This window comes from Schistocerca nitens, chromosome 7, assembly GCF_023898315.1.
Source record: "Schistocerca nitens isolate TAMUIC-IGC-003100 chromosome 7, iqSchNite1.1, whole genome shotgun sequence".
Classification (NCBI taxonomy): domain Eukaryota; kingdom Metazoa; phylum Arthropoda; class Insecta; order Orthoptera; family Acrididae; genus Schistocerca; species Schistocerca nitens.
In genome coordinates this window covers 630,859,278-630,880,348 of record NC_064620.1, presented here as the reverse complement: position 1 = coordinate 630,880,348, position 21,071 = coordinate 630,859,278, and the positions used below count along the sequence as shown (strand labels likewise).

Genomic DNA, 21,071 nt, shown 5'->3' with positions numbered 1-21,071 from the left:
GCGCGCATGTGCAGGTGTGTACTCATGTGCGTTGCTGTAAATAGAAAATAGTCAACTGCATGAATTAGGAAGAGCATATCCAAAATGTGAATTTTAATCAAAAATGGTCTCTTATAAGCCAATATGCTACCTTTTACACAATAACTATTCTAGTCTGAAGCGTGGTTGGACCAGTCAGATTTCAGCTTAACCATACACATTATGTTCAGATTTCAGCTTAACCATATGTATTATGCCCAGATTAGTCACATAAAATGATTTGAGCATTTTACAATATTAATTAGATGGAAGGTCAACATATTGCCCTGCAGAGGAAGACATCAGTTAGAGATGGCTAGTGAACAAATCACACACGTCCATGTTGAAAGAACCCACCTTGTATTTTCTTAGAGTGATTATGAGAAATTACTGGAGAAACAGCAACACTTTGATCTGCATGTGCTGACCTTAAGACATGTAGAAAGATATTTCTGCTTAACACATATGAAAGAAAAGGTTTAAAAATTAGCTGAGCAATTAATAGCAAATATTCAACCTTTGGGGGGGGGGGGGGGGGGAGTGAATGTAGAGGGATTTCTTACACAGATCTGAAAATACTGTTTGCCACTGCAAGATAAATTGGTGCCATGAAGATCTTAGTTGAAAAATAATATTATGAAATTATTATGAAAGAATAATAATTTGGTCTTATACAGTTTCTGGAACAAAATCATCTATCCAAATATTCATTAATCACTGCAGCACTCAAATAAAAGAAGACTAATAAAGGCTCAAATACTAAATTCTGTCTTTCAAAATTGTTTCACCAAAGATATTCACAACAGTATTCCTACATTTAAGCATCTCATAGAGACAAAAATCAAAGATGAAGAAATAAATCAATGAAAACAATCAATTTTTGAAAATTTAATGTAACTGGATATATCAGGTGTGTGGCCATCATTCATTACTATGTAACCCCCTTGTCAGTCTTTAATGTCATCTATCTTGCTCAAATTGTTGTCTTATGTGCTAGTTCACACATTTATCTATCTGTGGCATCTATATTGAATAACATCTTGCCCCTACATCTCTTGTAGTAGTGATTTCTATGGACATAGATGGGTCCATTGTTATTTACCATATTTTACAGACTATAAGGCACACTTTTTTCTTCACAAAATTGCCTCCATAATTCAGGTGCTTCTTATACCCAAAATTAATTTAAAAGTGGCCATTGTTTGATTTAAAATTCCTGCAGGCTTAAAAATGACCATACATTCAATGGCATTGGAAACATATCTCTGTCTGGCAACACTGAATTCAACTAGCAGCAGCAGTGCACCGATGTGATGAACATGAGTTGCAGGGATTCACAAGCTATCTCCCTCCTGCCCTGCCATCACAAACCCAGAACACTGTCTAGCTTATGATTCATAATTGCAGTCCACGGTGCCAGTGAATTTATTTGACAGTGATTTGTGTTATTGGTAACATCACAACAATATTTTTGTTAGTAGCTAGTTTCACAATACAAAAAAATAAATAAGAAAAGGTATTCATAAGATGAGAGCTATAACTTGAAAGTAACAGCATATGCAGAAGAACATTAAAGCAAAGCAGTTGAGTGGCATTTTACCAACAGAAAAAACCATTTGTGACTGACAAGCTAGTAAAGAAGAACTGAAAAAAAATGAGGAATATTAAATGTGCAAATAGAGGACTGACTGCACAATGGTCAAAACAAGAAGATGACATATGGAAATGGATTCAAGGACACCATCAAAATGGCACTGGAACCAATTCAACAGTGATTCAAATACATGCTTGTAATCTAGCACTACAGACTTTATCGACTTACCATGCAAACCAAAACCAAAATATCTCAAAAAATGTCACTGCAGTAAAAAGAGAAAATATTATCTTTCCATCCCTTTATTATTCAAAATTGAAAGAAAACTAAGCCAAATAGCGAATACAGATGAAACTTCTCTGACATTTGATGTGCCGAGTAACAGAACTATTGCAATGAAAGGTGCTGAAACTGTAACTATAAAAATTAGCGAACATGAAAAAATGCTCTACACTGTTGTCCTTTCATGTTGTGCTGATGGTACTAAACTTGAAAATTCCTGGCATTCTGGGTACTAAACTTAATTTAATTATCATTTGCAAGCACAAAACAATGCCAAAATATTTTGAAATACTGCCAGGTGTTGTTGTTCATGTACATGACAATTGTTAGATGGAGGAGACTGGTATGAAATTATGGATTAACACACTGTGGGAGATGAAAAGGTGCTTTATTGAAGAAGAGTTCTCTTCTTGTGCTAGGTCAGTTAAGTAGTCATCTGAAAAATTCTGTGAAAGAGAAATTGAGACAGGGAAATATAGTGCTTGTTGTTATTGCAGGAGGACTTACTTCACAATTGCAACCTCTTAATGTCTCGATAAATAAACCATTTAAAGTGTATATGTGAGAGGAATGGAACAAATGGGTGGTAGATGAAACCCAACATGAATTTAATCTGAAGGGAGCTTTAAGATGGCCTACAATCAAACAAGTGTGTCAGTGGATAAAAGAGCCATTGTCTACAATGAGAGAAGACAATATTGTTAAATCTTTCAACAAGTGAGGCATAAGTAACACTCTTAATGACAGTGATGACCATCTGATATATGAAGAGGACAACAATGATGATGAAGAGGAAGGAGAAGAAGAAAGTTCAGGTGGACATTTTTGAGGATTTTAAATGTCAGTTCAGTTAGATAAACTAAGAATTTTTTAAGTCTGGGTTTGTAATTTAATAATAAAAATGGTAAAAATGCTTAAACTGCTTAAAAATGAAGGTGTGGCTTATAGTCCATAGTGTCTTATAGTGCATAAAATACAGTAAAAATTTGCATATAATGCTTTTTTTATGGTTTTCTACACTGCAAGGCCTTCTCTGCTGTGTCTTTCACTGATTTACTTGCAAATTTGACAGCATTTTTTCCGACCTTCCACTTACCTTGCTTATACATGATTCTTTCACATACTGGTGCATTTGTTTTTCGCCAAACTGTTCTGATCAACTTTACTGCCATGTCCTGCATTACTTTGTTTTCCAAATACAGTAAATTAAATGTTGTACAATGTCTTCCTCTTTCTGTTTGCCCTGTTTTCAAAATATTGTCTGTTTTCATGACTTTCCCAACTGGAACTTTTTCCCCCATCATAACTGTTTTACATCATAGAGGATACTTTTCTGGTGAGAAATTCTCACCCATTCACTACCTCTTGAGAGCCCCTCTCTGTCTCACGATTTGCATACAACTTTTTTCTATTTTTGATATCTTTTTACTTGCTTTTCTTCCGTTTTTCTACCTTTTTCCACCCCCTGCTGCTTCATTTTTGCCAGTCCCACCATCTCTGACACTCCAAACCCTCTGCTCTTGTCATGTTGAATCCTATCACATATTACACTTGTTCCACTGATAAATCTGCTTTTCTACTATCAAAACCAAGGTCCTACATTCTGTTTCTACCAATCTCTTTTATAGTTTCAAATACAGCAATCTCTTGCATTTACCCCATTAATCTCTGACTATACGTCTCATCTGCCAATTACCACTGCACCAGGCTTCTCTCCTTCTACAAAATCCTACAGTTATCTGCCACTCTCATTTTCTTAGATGATGTCATCTGCCAAGCCAATTTCAAACTGCAACAACATGCCAGACCTCACCATAAAAAGCTATCCCACCTTCCCCTACAATACGTCAACAGTGGTGCTATCATTCCTGTCCCTCTGCAGCTTCCTAAGAGGCCAAACCACCAGTCACCATTCCTCTCCATAAACCAAGCTACGCTACCCTTCTTAAGCATCCCCACCCTTCACTACTGCCTCCCAGAGCAATGATAAAACCCAATCACATGGATCACTCACAATAGTACAGTGTTCTCATCTCTCATCTATGGCACTCTCCCCTCCTGAATTATCTGTATTATTCAAGAGTCTCACTTTCACCCCTAAACTTGTATTTAATTATGCTTCTTTGATGAAGAGTCTACTTTCCTTCAGACACAATGTCAGCTGGAAATATCACTTTGCAACTTAATCCCAAAATCTTTTCAACAGCAAAACCTGACATTGATCCCAGCCTCAAGCAGTTCCAAACAAGATCCCAACTTGATCCACCACCATTACTTCAAAATCATCCCTTACAAGCCTTCCAAGAGTTCCTCATATTACTTCACAATCCTTCTTCAAGTCCCTATAACATGATCCTAACTTGTCCTCTGCAGAACTCCAAGCTCTTCATTCCCAGAAACTAATGAATCCATCATTATCCTCTCAGCAGACACGGGATCTACCACTGTGGAGCTAGACTGAAAGGAATATGTAAGTGAAAGTCTACACTAGCTGTGTACATCTCTGTGTACAGCATCTGCCATCAAGATTCCATCCCTGTGATACAAACAGACCTCCAGTCCCTCCTTAAAAGCTCAAGCCTCTCACAAGGATGAACACCTCAATCTATAGAACTTCTTACCCCACCCAAACCACACACCCCACCTTTTACTTGCTTCCTACAAGCCACAAACCCAGTCTTCCTGGTTGCCTCATAGTTGCTGGCTTCAAAGCACCCACCAAACATACACTCAGGAACATTAAAAATAGTTCAGCAAGAGGGAAACATTGAATCGAAGTGAAACGTATTAGACATAATCATACAGATGAGAGATTCACTTCATCCCAAAATAAGTCAAGTTAACAGTTACTATGAGTACAATCAGACAAATACAGAGCAACATCAATAATGTGATGGAGAACCTTTTGCTACAATACACCTCGCAACACTGTTCGGCATCGAGCAGATTAGACGTCCGTTGTCATGAGGCAATTTGTCCACAAATCTTGAACAGCCATTTCCAAATAAAGTACAGTGACATGGCAGCATACAGCATTTACCCACTGCCATGTATCTGCCATTCACTTAAAAGGGATTGGCAACCCCTCAGACACTGAAGCATCAAGGGTTTGCATATGTACACTGTACACAGCATTGACTCCCCAGTCTGCATAGATCGCAACAAGCGTGACAGATGGAACAAGCGTGACATATGGCAAGTGCCACCAGAGGTCCTCTGTGCCAGGGACCTATTTCCTCTGCCATATCATTTGTGTGGAATTGCATCGGCACGAATTCCCTTGCACCCCGGCTATATAGCACAGCACAAGCCGACACCTCGAGGACAGTTCGCTCTACTGGAGGTCTGGACCAGTTCGTGCACCAGCTCTTAGCAGCCCATTGCTCAGAGCCCAATCAGAAGTCACTGCAGCAGGATTTATGACTTTATAGCGATATCTCGAGACATACCTGTCAGCCCACTGCACCAAACACTCGACCTCCATAGTTAGGGATTGTCAGCAGCATAGTCCTCACGCTGCACTGCATGTATGCACTGTGTGTTCCAGGTGCATGCCTGTGAGTGTCTGAAAAGTTGTATTATTTTTTGTTGAAGAAAGTTGTCCTTTCTTATTAAAGCTCTCTACTGTGGTCACAATAAACCCTTGTTCTTGTTTATCAGTGTCTTATTATTCCTTATCAAGCATCTCCGCTTGGGAGATGTAGCACTGTGGTCCCGCATACACTCTATAGGGGACAAGTCCAGGGGGCAGGCCAGTAGTGGGAGAGTCAGAACATGATTTAGGAAGTCCTGAGTAACTCGAGCTGTATGTGGATGAGCATTATCTTGTTGGAAAACTGGTCCCAGTAGACCATGTAGGCCCCACATGGGGTCAAGAATGTCATCAATGTCATGCTGGCCCACTAAGGTCAGCTGTGCGGGCATTGTGGCACATGACACCATGGGTGGAACTGCACCACTCACTACGCTGTCTCCACATCCATATGCAGTTATCTGTTCCTAAAAGTAATCGGTATTCATCACTAAACACCACGTTTTGCCAATCTGTGACAATGCACAATGAAGTGGCTTCGCAAAACTGGTAGATGGAGTCACCAGTACCTCAGTTTTACATGACAAAGGCACCTGAATTGCAAAGTTGCATCTTCAATGTGTCTGGAAATGGCTTGTGGAACAACTGGCACCCGTACATCTGCTTGTTACTGTAGGATCCCTGATCACTTGCTTCACAATCCTCCACTCCTCTTGCCTTGTCACCTTTCTGATCACTCCAGACCCAATATGTCCACTGTTCCCGATGGAAGACTCCAAAAGATCAACCTGGCAACCACTCAGCATGTCGACCACATCGCAGTTTTCGTGCCAATGATTAGGCCCTCCAAAACTGACTTAACTGTGAGAAATGTCATCTCACGCATCTATCTGACAGTCTGCACCCCTAACGCCCTCCTCTTGATTCCAGATGTGACCATCATGTATATGATTCATCAACAGTGGACCATTTAATCAGAGGCCCTTGTCCAATTGCAGTGCCACTGTAGGTTCTGTGGGGTCTTGAATCATTTGCGTGTCAAATCTCACTGTATTTATTTGCAAAGTTTTGCATTTGTTCCTTTCTTCCCCCTGGGTGTGCTGTTTCAATGTTCCTGAGTATCTATCTGAATTAGCTGATCAACACCGGCAGCCTATAGTAGAAAGACTTCCCTCCTATGTTAAAGTCACCAATCATTTCCTAGATTGTTGCAAATCTGGGCCTGTCTCATTCCCACCACACACCTTGGTTATCCTCAGTTAGCAACACCTGATTCCAAACCTATGACCTCCTTTCTTCATACCTTAATCAGCTTTATACTTACCAACAACTACTTTACTTTTAGGGGCAGACATACAAACAGATCAGGGGCACAGGATGGTTCCATCCTAAGTCAACCTTTTCATGGGTCATTAGGAGGGGGCTTTCCTGGAACCCATAAGCCTTTGGCACCTGGTTTGGTTTAGACATATTGATGACACCTTTGCTGTGTGGACTCAAGGTGAGGTTAACTTGTTAAAGTTCTTGGAATCTCTAAATAGATTCTCCCAATTACATTTCACATGGTCCTACTCTGGATCCCATGCCACTTTCCTTGATGTCGACCTCATCCTCATCGAAGTTTGGCTATGCAACTTCTGTTCATATTAAACCTACTAACAAACAACAGTACTTACATTTTGACTGTTTGCCATCTTCTCCGTGTTAAACATTCCCTCTCATACAGCCTTGGTATTTGAGGCAAACGTATTTGTTCTGATGCAGACTCTTTACAGCAATACATCAACATTCTCATCTCAGCCTTCACTGAGAGTAATTGCCCCACCTGTCTATTTCAAAAGCAGATTTCTTGGGCTGTCATGTCCAGTCCTGATACTGCTGATCCCTCCAAAAAACGTCTCTTGTCACTTAGTATTATCCTGGTACTGAATGTATTAATCAGCTTCTTCGACAAGCCAGTGACTTCCTAAAATCATACCCTGATATGAGATCCATTCTGTCCAACATTTTGCCAACCACACCTAGAATAGCTTTTTGCCTCTCTCGCAATCTCTGAAGTTCCCTTGTTGGGCACTATGCTTCTTCTACATCCATTTCCCTACCCTCTGACTCCTCCATTGTGATCATTCCCACTGTAAGACTTGCCCTATGCATTCTCCTACCACCACCTACACCAGTACTGTAACTGGATAAACATAAGAGGGTGGTTTGAAAAGTTCTCGGTATCACCACAAAAGGTCAGTTCTAGCGCAACGGGTTGTTCACATGATATTCATTGGACTGTTGCCCGTAAACATGTGCCATGTTAGTGCTTTTGGAAGAGAGCTGTGGCTCTGTTGATGTTCCCGCATAGTGTTTTGCGAAGATGGAAATAAAATTAGATTTGAGCAGTGATTAAGTACTTTGTAAAGAAAAGTATGACAGCAAATGACATCTTCATATTCAACTGTTGCCAAGTGGACAAATGAATTTGATTTTGGTCGGGAGAGCTTAGATGATGATCTGCACAGTGGTCAGCCAATATGTGTTACTACTCCAGAAATCATTGCAAAAGTGAACAAAATGATCACGGAGGATTGCCAATTGAAAGTGCGTGAAATTGCTCATCCTTACTGGACGTCATCTGAAAGGGTATATCATAATGAGATTTTCACTCTGCAGTGGAGTGTGCGCTGATATGAAACTTTCTGGCAGATTAAAACTGTGTGCCTGACCGAGACTCGAAATCGGGACCTTTGCCTTTCGCGGGCAAGTGCTCTACCATCTGAGCTACCGAAGCACGACTCACGCCCGGTACTCACAGCTTTACTTCTGCCAGTATCCGTCTCCTACCTTCCAAACTTTACAGAAGCTCTCCTGCGAACCTTGCAGAACTAGCACTCCTGAAAGAAAGGATACTGCGGAGACATGGCTTAGCCACAGCCTGGGGATGTTTCCAGAATGAGATTTTCACTCTGCAGCGGAGTGTGCGCTGATATGAATCTTTCTGGCAGATTAAAACTGTGTGCCCGACCGAGACTCAAACTCGGGACCTTTGCCTTTCGCGGGCAAGTGCTCTACCATCTGAGCTACCGAAGCACGACTCACGCCCGGTACTCACAGCTTTACTTCTGCCAGTATCCGTCTCCTACCTTCCAAACTTTACAGAAGCTCTCCTGCGAACCTTGCAGAACTAGCACTCCTGAAAGAAAGGATACTGCGGAGACATGGCTTAGCCACAGCCAGGGGGATGTTTCCAGAATGAGATTTTCACTCTGCAGCGGAGTGTGCACTTGCCCGCGAAAGGCAAAGGTCCCGAGTTCGAGTCTCGGTCGGGCACACAGTTTTAATCTGCCAGAAAGTTTCAGGGTATATCATATTTTAACTGAAGAATTAGAAATGAAAAAATTATCTCCAGGATGGATGCCACAACTCTTGATGCTGGATCAAAAACACATGTCGCCACCATGGCAATATTACATGAACTAAGGTATGAATTGTAGCCACACCTGCCTTTTTCACCTGATATACCTCTGTCAGACTTCCATCTCTTCCCAAAACTGAAATTTTTTCTTGGTGGATGAAGATTCACTTCAAACAAAGAATTGATAGCCAGAGTTGACAACTATTTTGCAGGCCTGGAGGAAACTCATTTTCGAGATGGGATCAAGGCACTGGAACATCGTTGGACCAAGTGCATTAATCTACAAGGAGACTAAATTGAAAAATAAAAGAAGTTTCAGTAATGTAAGTCTTTTTTTCTATTCTGTTCCGAGAACTTTTCAATCCGCCCCTGTACTATCAAATGGAGAGCTACCTGTGAAATGACATGTCATATACCAGCTATTATGTAAACACTGTTCAGCCTTTTACATCATTTAGGTTGAATGAGCAAAGTCACAGGGTGTATAATGGTGACACACAATATCTTGTTGCAGAGCATGCTCTACAACGTGTCATCAGAGGTGAAGGCTGTCATGACACAACAGTTACACCATTCTGATGACACCTCGTGAATCAGTGCACTCTGTGTGGCTGTGGCCACACTGCAACATCTCAGTGGAGGACCAGCCCTGCAACAAAGCCAACAGAGTGCAGCAACTCTGGGCCATCCAAGACATTTGTCAACACATGCATCCTAGAAGATGTGCACATGTGGCACTATCTTCTTCCACTGAAGTTGCAAGGGTAGCCAACTGAAAACTTGTAGCTCTACACAGCCTACAACCAAGTATCACCACTGACATCACTCGGGATTTGGCCACTCCAGTAATGGTCTAACTTTGTGGATAAACAACTACATTCTGATCAGCCTCATGAAGAGTGATAGTTGGTGATGTTCCATACTTCGTCCAGGCTGTACAAAATCTATTTCAGACTTAGAAATATTTCGTTGCTTATTCAACAGAACTTTAACTTTGTATTAGACTGAAATATTTTTCTTCTTGCTCAATAGGACTTAACATCATATTGCAAAGGGACTAACACCACCAAGTTGTGGAATGTAATTTACAAGTTTATTTTCAGAAGAGTATTTTTGCAGTTAAGTTTACATCAAGAAGAAACCTTATGTTGTGTAATTCCTATCCACAATCCTCCATTGAATTTAAGCCATGTCTCTGTTGCTATAAAGTTACTTTATGTTCATGACACTGTGTCAGTTGCTGGACTGTGAATAAATGAGTTACATTCTATCTGGCTTTCCACGGTGGTTATCTCCATGGTATCAGATATAGCATTGGCAATGATAAGTTAAAATTGTGCCCACACACTGTTACAGGTAGTCACTTTTCTAATTTGGGCTTGTCAACAAGGCAACAGCAGCCAATCCTGTGAACCTCACACTTCTGGTAATCATTCTGCTACAGGGGATGCAGCAGACAAACAAGGTGTTGGTAGTATGGCTGGCAGCAATTACACATTCACCACCAGCAATGGCAGGACATCTGGCCCAAATCGATTCATTAGTGTGGAACATCAGAGCAAAGCCACCCCCTTTCCAAAGTTTCAACCACAAGCTGGGACTTCAGTTGTGCCACATTGCATGCATGAAACAACACTTCCTGTTTCATGGCAGAACAGATGATTTTTGACTCCCAGGTTCACGTGGCAGCTGCCTGCCACAAGTCTTTCAGCTGTAATAAACAGAAAGAACTATATCACAAATGGGTCATGAGGCTCCAGAGACTGTGAATGCGAATTCCAGTGCTCCCACCCCCAATGCAAACAATCATACACTTCCACACTATTTCAGGACACAGTGTCACTGCACTCATCCGACGAAGCCTTGAGACAGTTGTTGAAGTTAAAAGATCCCATATTGGATGTTTGTTTACCAATTATAAGGGCATCTGCACTGTCTCTGCAATCATCAGCCTCCTTCCAGGATTCAGCATTAGTGTATGCCACTTGCCTCATCAGGAACAATCCATATATTAGGCATCGGGAACAGAAAATGAACTGACACACACAGAAACTCCACCATCCTCAATAGTTACCAGTGTGTGTGCATTGCTTAATCAGTCACCAATGCCAGCAGTGCTGTTTTCATTAAATTAATTGTGCTCTTGTGGCAAAGCAAGTCACAAGATGGAGATTTACTGGTCAGCCCCACCAATGGATATGGATCGGATATTCTCCGATCCAGCTGAATCACCCACTGATGACAACATGTGGCCAGAGGTCTCCTACATGCAAACAGTAATCCCCCATTCACAATGAAGAGTGTCAATTACAGTGTCTCAAGAGGGAGTCCCAGTCATCTTGCAAATTGACACGGGCTCCTCAGCCACCATCACTGATTGGAAAACATATCAGAATGTTCAGTCACCACAATTACATCCTTTTGACACCCCACTTCACAGTTTTACTAATTACCACGTATCTGTGTCAGAATTTGCTATGCACAACTTCAATAAAGTGCCACCACTCTCACAGCACAATTTTGGTGGTCACCTCCCATGGTGCTTCCAACTCTTTTGGTATGGATCTACTTAATATATTAGGACTGGAAATTCATGACATTTCAGAGACTTTGAGGGCAGTTGGACAAACTGTGGATCGCATGGGACTGTTAGACAAATTTCAGACTGTAATTTTGTGACAGGTGTCGAGAGTTTCAAACTTCGAAGCACATATTAACTTGCTACCAACAGTGACACCCAAATTCTTCAAGGCATGTAACATGCCATTTGCACTTAGAGAGAAGCTACACAGTGAATTACAATGTCTCCAGGGCCAAGACAATGCTCAGCCTAGTTACAAACAGTAGATGGGTAATGCGAATTGTGATAACGGAGCACTTAGTATTTGTCAGGACTTTCAGAGTAAATTCACAGACAGTGGAGAACTAACATCTCATTCCCAGGTTAGAAGAAATGGTTGGAGGCTGCCTATTTTCTAAGGTAGACCTTAAGATGCATATTTACAATTAACTTAGGACAAAGACCACACTCAGTGTTAGTCATCAACACTTTGTTTGGACTGTATCGGTATAACTGCCTATGATTTGGAATAGCTAGTGCACTATCTATATTCCAAAGATACTGAAACAACTTAATCAAGGGCATACTGAGAACAGTGAATTATTTGGATGACGTCTTTGTTGTACCTACATATGCTGCAGACCTTACGAAAAATCTTGAAAAACTTTTTTCAGTGTTTTTGCAAGTGAATCTCCACTGTCAAAGAGACAAGAGTGAATTTTTTGAGTGACACATATTCAGTGCCTCAGGAATCTGCCAGACTCCACAGTACGTGTGTGCCATTCAAAAGTTGTCAGTACCCAAGGACAGGTATCTGGCCAATTGAACTATTACTGTTGGTCTAGTCCATCGGCGACAGTGCTCTCTAAATCCCTCCATCAGCTGCTTCACAAAAACTTCCCCTATAAATGATCGCCTGTGCATTCTTGGACCTGAAATTGGCACTGTTACAACTGACCTGCTTCACAGCATAGAACCCCAAACATCACCTCATACTGGTGACTGATGTCTCAAATTTTGGCATGACACAGTTCTCTCCCATATCATGAATGGAGCAGAACAGCCCATCGCATTTGCATGAAAGACATTAAATTTGGCTCAGAGCAACTACCATGAAATTGAAAAGGAGGCCCTTTCCATCATTTTTGGAATAAAAAGTTTCATTACTATATGTACGGGCAGGAATTCAGCCTTCTTACAGACTGTAAATCAGTCACTGCTACCCTTACTGAGGATTTCAGTGGCCCTACTGACCAAAATGACAAGGCACCTACAAAGATGGGCCCTGTTTCTCTCTGCCTATACATATGATACCGTTCTGATCGACAACACAGCATGCCAACACCAATCTGACATCTCAGTTGCTAGTCAGGACCCTTGAGTTTGATGCTGATCTGGAGGAATGCTTCCTGTCAGTCACTAAATGTACAACTTGTCAAAGTAAGCACGCTACCGCACCCAACGACCTCCACTGCATGGTGCCACATCCAACTCAATTTTGTGAGCCCATTCCTAGGGGCTACCTGGTTCATAGCAGTAGATGCTGGCATGGGGTTTCCATTCATAACACAAATTACCTCCACATTATTCACATTAAACTGAGTATGCCCCTCTCATAGCCCAGCTCCACCCCTGGACACACTAACACAGGTCTCTGGTACTGACCCACAACCAACAGGGTGTCCACCAATGACCCACGATCTGCGCCTTTACTGGAGGACATCACACTTGGGGTTACAGTTCACAGACCATCCCAATCAGTCAGCCCCATGAAAGAGGACCCCAGCCCAGCCAGACCGTCCCCCCAGGGCAGAGGACATGGACTTCACAAAAGATTCCAAGTCCTGTCTCCACCTTGCCACTTCTGTTCTGGGGGTAGGAATGTCATGATGCAACAGCTATGCTTCACCTCCGACACCACACCATGACAGCTCAGAAGACCAGCCTCATAGCGAAGTCAACAAAGGGCAGCAGCACTGGGCCATCCAAGACAATCAGCAGTACATGCATTCTAGAAGATGCACTCATGTGAAACTATCTTCTTCTGCTGAAGTTGCTAGGACAGTCAATAAAAAACTTGCAGCTCTACACTGTGGGCTATTTACTTTGGCACAGTGACCCTCAAGAGCAGAATAATCACAGCCTATGACTGAGGATCACCACAGATATATCTCAAGACATCACAGCTCTGGTAATGGCCTCACTGCAAGGATACACAACAGCATCTGATAGGCTCCCTGAAGAGTGGTAACTGGTGGTTGTTCCATATTTCATCCAGGCTGCAGAAACTCTCTTTCAGATTCAAAAATATTTCACTGCTTGTTCAGCAGAACTTTAACTTTGTGTTAAGCAGAGCTTTAACTTTGTGACAGACTTTCAAATATGTTGCTGCTTGCTTGTAACAAAGCAGATGGATTTCCCCCTTCTTGAGTTTTTCTCTCCCCAGTTTATTTTTATTTTTATTCTTTTGCAAATATATTCGAGATTATCACTTATGTGGCATGTGCACAGTATACCGGAAATGTTGGATATTAACTTATGGCTTAGCCAATTTTATTATTAATTGCATTCTTTTGATTAATTGGAATTCATAAATGTAATCAGATTATCTAAAAATAGCAATATTATACAACTTTGTTATCATTGTTCCTATGTAAACATGTACGGAATTGTTAATTTTCAGATAAAGTAGGTCAGAAGTATATTTAGATAACTGAAACATGTATTCAGCTAATGCTTGAAACATGTTCATAACTTTTGCCTTAATTTAGTTTCAAGGTAATTAGCATTCTTAGTTAAAATATTGTTATTGGAATACAATACCATACTTTGACAAACTAGACAGAGTAATTTACCTTGAAGTCTTCAGTCAAACCAATCTTACTCCACTATTCAGGTATTCAAAAATAGAAATCTTTAATTGTAATTTGTAAAAATTGTGCACAGAATGGTAGCTGAATGTATTGCTAATTATTGTAATCTTGTAAAGGATAGGCTGCTAGAAGCCATTGTAATGAGTCTGGGAGGTTACGAAATGAGCAACATCTATGTCTAAATACACTCCTGGAAATTGAAATAAGAACACCGTGAATTCATTGTCCCAGGAAGGGGAAACTTTATTGACACATTCCTGGGGTCAGATACATCACATGATCACACTGACAGAACCACAGGCACATAGACACAGGCAACAGAGCATGCACAATGTCGGCACTAGTACAGTGTATATCCACCTTTCGCAGCAATGCAGGCTGCTATTCTCCCATGGAGACGATCGTAGAGATGCTGGATGTAGTCCTGTGGAACGGCTTGCCATGCCATTTCCACCTGGCGCCTCAGTTGGACCAGCGTTCGTGCTGGACGTGCAGACCGCGTGAGACGACGCTTCATCCAGTCCCAAACATGCTCAATGGGGGACAGATCCGGAGATCTTGCTGGCCAGGGTAGTTGACTTACACCTTCTAGAGCACATTGGGTGGCACGGGATACATGCGGACGTGCATTGTCCTGTTGGAACAGCAAGTTCCCTTGCCGGTCTAGGAATGGTAGAACGATGGGTTCGATGACGGTTTGGATGTACCGTGCACTATTCAGTGTCCCCTCGACGATCACCAGTGGTGTACGGCCAGTGTAGGAGATGGCTCCCCACACCATGATGCCGGGTGTTGGCCCTGTGTGCCTCGGTCGTATGCAGTCCTGATTGTGGCGCTCACCTGCACGGCGCCAAACATGCATACGACCATCATTAGCACCAAGGCAGAAGCGACTCTCATCGCTGAAGACGACACGTCTCCATTCGTCCCTCCATTCACGCCTGTCGCGACACCACTGGAGGCGGGCTGCACGATGTTGGGGCGTGAGCGGAAGACGGCCTAACGGTGTGCGGGACCGTAGCCCAGCTTCATGGAGACGGTTGCAAATGGTCCTCGCCGATACCCCATGAGCAACAGTGTCCCTAATTTGCTGGGAAGTGGCGGTGCGGTCCCCTACGGCACTGCGTAGGATCCTACGGTCTTGGCGTGCATCCGTGCGTCGCTGCGGTCCGGTCCCAGGTCGACGGGCACGTGCACCTTCCGCCGACCACTGGCGACAACATCGATGTACTGTGGAGACCTCACGCCCCACGTGTTGAGCTATTCGGCGGTACGTCCACCCGGCCTCCCGCATGCCCACTATACGCCCTCGCTCAAAGTCCGTCAACTGCACATACGGTTCACGTCCACGCTGTCGCGGCATGCTACCAGTGTTAAAGACTGCGATGGAGCTCCGTATGCCACGGCAAACTGGCTGAGACTGATGGCGGCGGTGCACAAATGCTGCGCAGCTAGCGCCATTCGACGGCCAACACCGCGGTTCCTGGTGTGTCCGCTGTGCCGTGCGTGCGATCATTGCTTGTACAGCCCTCTCGCAGTGTCCGGAGCAAGTATGGTGGGTCTGACACACCGGTGTCAATGTGTTCTTTTTTCCATTTCCAGGAGTGTGTGTACTGCAGGCGAGTTAGTAAAAATTACAAATCATACATTATGCCAAGTTTTATCTGAATTTTGCATCCAGGAAATCATTTGGTAGTTCAGTGACTGTTGTTTGTGATTTGCTGTGAACGGGTAATTAATTTCAAGAACTGTGCCTGACTTCAGCATGCATCCTGTAAACTGTGAAAACAGTACTGAACTGTGACCTGTATTATTTCCAAATGATATTTACTGTGTACATAGTTTCTGTTTTGATATGACTATATACTTGCAATGACAGTGTCACTAGTTGCAGAACGAAATTTACAAGTTACTTTTCAGAAGAGTGTTTCTTCAGTGAACTTTAAGTCAAGAAGAAACCTTATGTTATGTAATTCATTTCTACAGTCCCCCATTGAACTTAAGCCATGTTTCTGTTATTATAGAGTCACTTTATATTCATGAGACTGTGTCAGTTGTCAGACTGTGAATAAATGTGTTACATGCCACCTGACTTTCCATGTCGGTTATCTCTGGGGCACTGGATATAGCAATGGCAATGACAGATGTGATCCAAGGTAATGTGATAGCACGACTGCAGTTCAAGATATGCAGGTGTTTGAGGAAGAAGGTAGCAGCATAGAATAAAACATTTGATATCATATGCTTCCAAAGTGCCAACGTGTTATTGGTTATAGAGATGCAACTGTTTACAGAAATAATAACTGTTTATTTCATGTGTCTGTATTCCGGCTTTTATCATCTTTCACTTTTGTGCTGAAGTTCAAGCTGTGCTTCAGTTTACATTTTTCACCTCTAACCACAAAGTACCCGATTCTTGAGTGATTACTCATGCTTTCACTAAACTGTCTGAGAGTGGCGCAGTGCTCGGCAGTGATATTTCACTTGAATGTGCAAAGGACCAGAGTGTGGCTAAAGCAGAAGATATTCTTCAGTTGGTAAAATGTGGTCCTTCAACAAGCACACACTGAATTTCTACACATGCTAGTATTCCACAAACAAGATTGTGGAAGACATTAATGTGAGCAAACCTCTGTCCTTGTCATTCACAGTGAATTTGACACCTTAGAGAAGGGATAAAAGTAGATGTTTGGAATTTTGCTGCCAGCTAATTGCAAATTGACAAAAGAAAACATTAAAAATAATGAAGTGTCTTCCATTTGTGGCCATGTAAATAGCACTCATAACTCACATTGATGGTCCAACAAAAACACATGTGCCAATGTGGAGAAACATTTTTGAGAATGCTTCTCTGTAAATATGTGGTGTTCTATGATAGATGACTGACTGAGTGTGTCGTGTTACTGTATTGTGTTATAGGAACCCATTATTGAGACTCTCCCAAAAATGAGCTTCTGGCATTACTGGAAGAGGCACCTTTGTCTCTGAGGATGGACACATTCGTCCTGCAAGATGGAGGCCCTGAGCATTCTACTCATGAGGTGAGATGCCATCCAAATGTAACATTTCTGGAAGATGGATAGACATTTCTCAGCCACCAAGGTCTGCAGAACTTGCCCGTTTACATTTTTGCCTGTGGAGATGGTCAAAAGGTGAAGCCTACAAAGAAACGTTAAATGCAAGAGGCAAACTGATCACTCTTATTATGAATGCTGCTTCCTCCAAAAAAGAATGCCAAGATGACTACAGGAGCAATACGAGTGTTGTTGTTGAGAGAATTCCCAAGCATAATGAACTCAGAGGTAAAATTTATGAAAACCAACTTTGAATTTAATCATTTACCCTTGTTTAACACCTTCTGTGTTTATTGGTTTGGGCTACATTCTAACAGCTACATCCCTGTAATCAATAGCCACATCTCTGTAGCCAATAAAAGTCAGATACATGTTACATGAAATCCTTTATTCGAATAGGTCTATTCTATGATATTTTTTGTTCCTCTCGAAATGCCCTGTATATTAGTAAGCCAGTGGATAACACCTGCAGTCATCCTAAGAGGCCGTCCACTTACATGCAGGGACATGACATCATTAGAGATATACTAAGCGAGGTGCTACAGCAGTCAGACAGACACTGGATTCACATTCAGGAGGATGGCACTTCAAATCCACATTTATGTTTTCTGAGGACTCCTTAAACTGCTTAAGTCAAACTGTGGGAATGTTTCCTTTCAAAACAACACAGCTAATTTTCTTACCCAATCTTTGATTTTAAACAAATCATCAAACAGACATCAGACATTAATCTTCCTTTTCATTAGAAACTAGTTACAAAATGTAAAGACACTTTCAGATGATCAGCAGCTGGTGCAAAGACTGGTAGCTACTGTAGCTCTAAAACATAAACATGTATACTGTAATGTATGTAAATAGGTGAAAAGATTGTACATAATTTGACTACAGAATAGTGACCTAATACAACGTCAGCTATTAGGAGTATCAGTCCAGAGCAGTTTAAAGTTGATTGACCACACAAATCCAGCCATGGGGAAGGCAGATGAAAAGCTCAGATTTATTCAACATATTCTAAGTAAGTGTAAGCCATGCAAGAATAAGGTCAGTCACAAAACCGTCATTAGAACAAAACTGGAATACTGTCCTTGCCAAGTTGTATCAACAGGAGAGAGGCAAAAGATTCAGAGAAGTGGGCAGAGTTCTTCGTGAGTTTATTTAGTCATCGCTGCTCTGCAGTGTATGATATTAAAAGAAAGACATTGCACATCACGGAAAAACTTACGACATTGTAGGGAGGCTTGGGTGTCTAAACAGTACTAATAGCCATACCTTAAGTGCAACCACAATGTGATTGTATCTGCAGAGGGGCAGTGGCTCTTTCAGTTGTTACAGGGGCAACAGTCTGGACGGTTGACTGATCTGACCTTGTAACTTCAGATAACATGTCCTGCTGTGCTGCTACTGCAAATTCATAGGTAATCACAGCCCTTTTTTCTGCGAGCATGCATCTTTACCCCTGGAGACATATAAGTATACCCAAGGCCATACTGACCCTACAACTTATGTTAGATGACATGTTAAAGAAAGCCAAAGCTACATTTGTAAAATTTATAGTTTTAGGGAAAGTTTTTGAAGACGTTGACTGGAATGCATTATTGAATTTCTGAAGGTATCAGGAACAAACTACAGGTATCAAAAGTAATTAACACCTTGTACAGAAACCAGATAGCAGTTGTAAGAGCTGAAGGTCATGAAAGGGAAGCTGTAATTGAGAAGAGAGTGAGACAGCCTATTCCTGATGTTATTCAGGACGTACACTGAACAAGCAGTAAAGCAAACCAGGGAGAAATTTGAAAACTGAAATGAAGTTAATGGAGAAGAAACAAAAACTTTAATGATTGCTGATGACACTGTGATTCTTTCAGACTGCAAGAGATTTGGAAGAACAGTTGAATGGAATGGATACGGTCTTGAAAAGAGATTATAAGATGAACATCAACAAAAGTAAAACCATGGTGAAGAAGCATAACTGAATGAAATGAGGTGAAGCTGAATGGGAAGTGAGACAATAAAACTAGTAGACAATTTTTGCTATTTGGGCTGAAAAATAACTGATGATGGCCCAAAGTAGAGAGGATATAAATGAAGACTGGCAATGGTATTTCTGAAAAAGAAGAATTTGTTAGCCTCTATCACTATCAAAAATAGATTTACATGTTAGAAGTCCTTTCTGAAGGTGTAGCCTTGAATAGAAATGAAACAAAAACTTTTGAAATGTAGTGCTCTTGAAAAATGCTGAAAATTAGATGGGGGGATCAAGCAACGAACCAGAAAGTACTGAGTCAAATTGTGGAAAAATGTGTATGGCACACCTTGGCTAAAAGAAGAGATAAGTTGATAGGACACATCAAGGAGCTGTCCATACAGTAATGAAACTTTTTCTGTGTGGGGTGGTGGGGGGGGGGGGGGGGGGGGGGGTGAGTGCTGCGAATGTAGGGAGAGACTAAGGCTTGAATACAGTCACCAGCTTCAAATGGATGCAGGTTGTGGTAGTTATGCAGATAGTAAAAGACTTGCACTGGATAGAACAGCATTGAGAGCTGCATCAAACCAGTCTTCAGGCTGAAAACAACAGAGGGAAAATGATGGTGGTACACTATGTACCCACTGCCAGAGACTAAGGAGCAATCTGCAAAGCACCTTGTTTCTCTCTGCTGCACAATATTGGGCTGTCATTATTTTTACTGATGAGAGTCTTCTACTGTTATATTGCCCCACAAAAATTTTCTGTTTTCATTACTGGATTTATTAACTTGGTGAAGGCTGTTCTTTTACATATTAATGTACTGCCAGGATGATCAATTAACAAATGCTAAATTTCATCCCTGATAAGTTGCATTTTACTCCATACATTTGGTTACTGTTACTGACTGTTCACATTTACAGCATTCCATGTGTGTGTGCAGAGGGGCAATGATAGAAAGTAGACTTTCACTTAAGCACAACCATTAAAATACATGTAGTCAATTTAAACACTTCTGAAGTCTAAAAAGTGACCCACAGTACAAAAATAGCAGCATAGTGACTTTCTTGTAGTACTTTCTTGTAGTATGTGAAAACTAAATTAAAAATTGTTAATATGTAATTTATATGGGCAATGACCTCATTTTAAATAGAACATTTTTTTGAGTGTAAGAAACAATTCACATTGGTTTTTATAAAATGAATAGGTAATATTTACCTCAACATTGACAATCACTCTGGTTGTGTCACCTGGCCGATTTCCCGGATTTTCCAATGTTCCAACAACAAGGATATATTGACTTTCTCTCTCATAATCCAATCCACGTAAAGTTCTAATAACACCAGTTTTCTGATCAATTGAAAATAATTCAGCTGGTCCTTGCCTGATAATGTAAGTTATTTTTTGATTCGTATCTGGATCATCAGCCTGGAAATACCATATCATTAGAACAGGTGCAAGGATTTTTAGTCTCTTTTGTCAACTAAGGAAGTTATGTATTTACCTTGACTTGGGTAACCATGTAATCTGGAACATTTTCAGGGACCCTTGCCTCATAGCTCAGTAAATGGAATATTGGTAATTCATCGTCAATATCCACCACCTGGACTGTGACAGTCGCTGTTGCCAAGCGAGGATCTGGTGCCCCATCTTTTGCAGTCACGACAAACTTATAGTCCTGAAAATAAAAGTAAGCTCAAGGAATCACACACCTGTTGAAGTACAATTTTGTAAGATATTTTGTAAGCACTCCAAACAGTCACAACATTTGT

The 21,071-nt window shown here is 41.5% G+C and overlaps 1 protein-coding gene across 2 annotated transcripts in view; it reads right to left on the bottom strand.

The window, feature by feature from the left end:
• Positions 1–21,071, bottom strand: part of LOC126195036 (cadherin-99C) — a 643,316-nt gene that overhangs the window by 54,858 nt on the left and 567,387 nt on the right. For both annotated transcript variants that reach the window (XM_049933479.1, XM_049933480.1), the window contains 2 exons: positions 20,804–20,977; positions 20,518–20,727 (listed from right to left, as the gene is read on the bottom strand). In XM_049933479.1, the coding sequence (XP_049789436.1) occupies positions 20,518–20,727; positions 20,804–20,977 (384 nt within the window). The remainder of the gene's footprint in view (positions 1–20,517; positions 20,728–20,803; positions 20,978–21,071) is intronic.